Source organism: Rhincodon typus, chromosome 29 (assembly GCF_021869965.1).
Source record: "Rhincodon typus isolate 14 chromosome 29, sRhiTyp1.1, whole genome shotgun sequence".
NCBI lineage: Eukaryota > Metazoa > Chordata > Chondrichthyes > Orectolobiformes > Rhincodontidae > Rhincodon > Rhincodon typus.
In genome coordinates this window covers 2,002,631-2,005,329 of record NC_063360.1, presented here as the reverse complement: position 1 = coordinate 2,005,329, position 2,699 = coordinate 2,002,631, and the positions used below count along the sequence as shown (strand labels likewise).

The window sequence follows — 2,699 nt, the reverse complement described above, 5'->3', positions numbered from 1 at the left end:
GCAACTCTTTCTCCGATACGTTAACTCTGATTTTTTTCTCCACAGATGCTGCCAGACTTGCTGAGCTTTTCCGGCAACTTCTGCTTTTGTTCTTAATTCCAAATATTTTTAATGAATTGGTGAACATCCCCACTTCTTCCATTGGTAGCGAATGAGGGGTGGGGTACAGTTGGCAGTGAGTTCTCTGTTACTGTATAAATGTTGTTTTCCCTTTAGTTTGGCATTTCTTGCAAATTGTCCTGATGAGGATAAAACATAAAGATTCTTTTTTCACCAACACTCAGGATTCTCACTACTAAACGACTGTTTATACAAAATTGTCAGATAATAACAAAGATAACTTACAAATTTTTTTTTTACATTGTATACATCATTTGTGAATTAAACTTGACTTCCTCTTTCGTAGCTGCTGAACGCAAAATCTTTCTCCCGCACACTGCACTGGGCAGGGGTATTGGTGTAGTCGTGGTACTGTTACTGGACAAGTAACCCAAGTGCACAGGAAAATGCTCTAGGAGCAAGGTACGATACCTCAATGGTAAAATTTGAGTTCACTAGGACCTCTTAAGTTGCTGAGCTTGTCCTGCTGAGAGACACTGAGGGTAAGGTAGAGATAGCAAAGATGGAAACTGCTCTGCTTCAGACAAAGGGCTGGATTTTTCTTGTGAGGGTAAAGTCAGTGGGGTTGACTGGTTTTCCCAGTGTGAGAACTCATGTAAAAAAAATACATTAAGGAAATTTGGGTTATTGCAGAATCTGAAGCGTCAATGGGGGATTTTAAAGGGACAGTACTGGACCCAAATAGGAAGAAAAGTGAAATTTCTGCAAGGTGGATTGAAGCACCAGGCAAACAGGCAAGACAGTGCAATTACAATATGTGTTGACATAGGCATTTTCCATAATGTGGATCAAGAAATTCCTTATGATAAAAAAGTTGAATAAAATGTGACAGCAAGAAGCAAGATTCCATAAACAAGGAGACATATATAGACGTAAGATTTTTTAATAATCTTTAGGTATGTAAAATGTAGGGAAAACATTTAAAAAAACTAATTTTACAGCAACCTAAAAGCACATCCTTAGAATTTAGCTTTTTAAATGATTACACTATGGCCTTTCTCTAACAGGAAATGTCAGCATTAAAATGTAACTTGGTTACATCAACAGAGCAAATGGATAAAACTCCTTTCTCAACCCGCTCAAAAGCAACAATATAATCAGAAATCAAGAAAATGGGAAACTCAAGTCACACATAGTGATGCACTCATCATAACCATTCACCGTCAGGGCTGGGTAAAGTGGTTCAGTGAAGGTTTGCTGGTGAAAAGAGTACAACAGGAATAGTTTCTTGTCAGACACATTGTAAAACGAGATGACTCCAGCCTCAAATTCCACCAGCACTCCCACTCTGGCTGGGTTTCCAGTGGATAGTATTGTTTTGTTTCCGTTGTGCAGAGCAGTACAGGAGCCCAGCAGTGAGCACACACTCCATGACTTATTGTTCATTCCCAGTGAGCACTCAGACCCTGGACCCTTCCGGCTCAGACTCCTGTAACAAACGCCAACTCTCCAACATTCACCGGGAACCTCCACCTCCCAGTAAGAACGGCCATGGTTCACACTGTTAGCACACAGGACCTGTGGGAAACAGTCGAATCGTCCTGGGCTCTCAGCACACTTTGGCTTCTGTCGAGTGAGTGTCACATTCCTCTTATTGTGGGATACAACCAGTTGAGGGTGGGCTGTGAATGGATCCAGATTTGGGGTTTGGCCATCTGTGAATAGAAACATGGAATCAGAGGAAATTCTCAGCCCTTGCTGTAGGAAGTTGCTCGGAGGCACTGGTGTGGCTCAGAGAGTGTGAGCTAGTGAGGGACGGGCTGTGGGGGGACGTTAACCAAGGGACATCATAGCAAAATCACAGAATTGCTATTGGGCAGGAGGAGGCTGTTCAGCCCGTCGTATCTGCGTCAGCTCTCGGAATGACTGAGCGCCTTTCACCTGTTTTTCTCCCAGTCCCACACATTCTTAGCATAATTATCCAATGCCCGCTTTTTTTCCCTGATGAAGCCTGCCTCCATCACACTGCCAGGCAGTATATCCAAACCCTAACCATGCCCCGTGTCAGCTGGTTTGGTTTTTATGTCAATGTGTGTGCTGACACTTGGTGCCACATGTGTGCCAAACGTTTCCATGAAAACGAAGGATAAGACAGGCAAGATTCAGGAACCTGAAATGGATGACAAGAGAAATTGAGAGCTTAGACAAAAAGGAAACAGGAGTTACAGGGAAAAACAGAAAACAGACAGAGCCTTTGAAGAATATAAAGCAAGCGGGAAAGAACTCAAACAAGGAATTAGGAGGGCTGAACGGGGCCATGAAATGTCTTTGGCAAACAGGATGAAGGAAAAAACCCAAAAGAACTGCAGATGCTGTAAATCAGGAACAAAAACAAAGTTGCTGGAAAGCTCAGCAGGTCTAGCAGCATCTGTGAAGGAAAAAACAGAGTTAACGTTTCAGGTCCAGTGACCCTTCCTCAGAACTGATGGTGGCTGGGAAAACGTCAGTTTATATGCAGGAAATAGGGAGGTGGGTGGGGTAGGGAGTAAACGATAGGATAGGGCCCAAAGAGAGAGAAAGACAGTTGGACAGACAAAGGAGTTGCTAACGATCAGGCTGGGAGGGTGAGTAGTTGTTAA

The 2,699-nt window shown here is 43.2% G+C and overlaps 1 protein-coding gene across 1 annotated transcript in view; it reads right to left on the bottom strand.

Annotated features, from left to right (window-relative positions):
• Nucleotides 1–1,066: 1,066 nt before the first annotated feature.
• Nucleotides 1,067–2,699, bottom strand: part of LOC109918024 (E3 ubiquitin-protein ligase TRIM39-like) — a 22,145-nt gene continuing 20,512 nt past the window's right edge. The window contains exon 6 of the mRNA XM_020517923.2: nt 1,067–1,775. Coding sequence (XP_020373512.1) covers nt 1,225–1,775 — 551 coding nt within the window. The 3' untranslated portion in view covers nt 1,067–1,224. The remainder of the gene's footprint in view (nt 1,776–2,699) is intronic.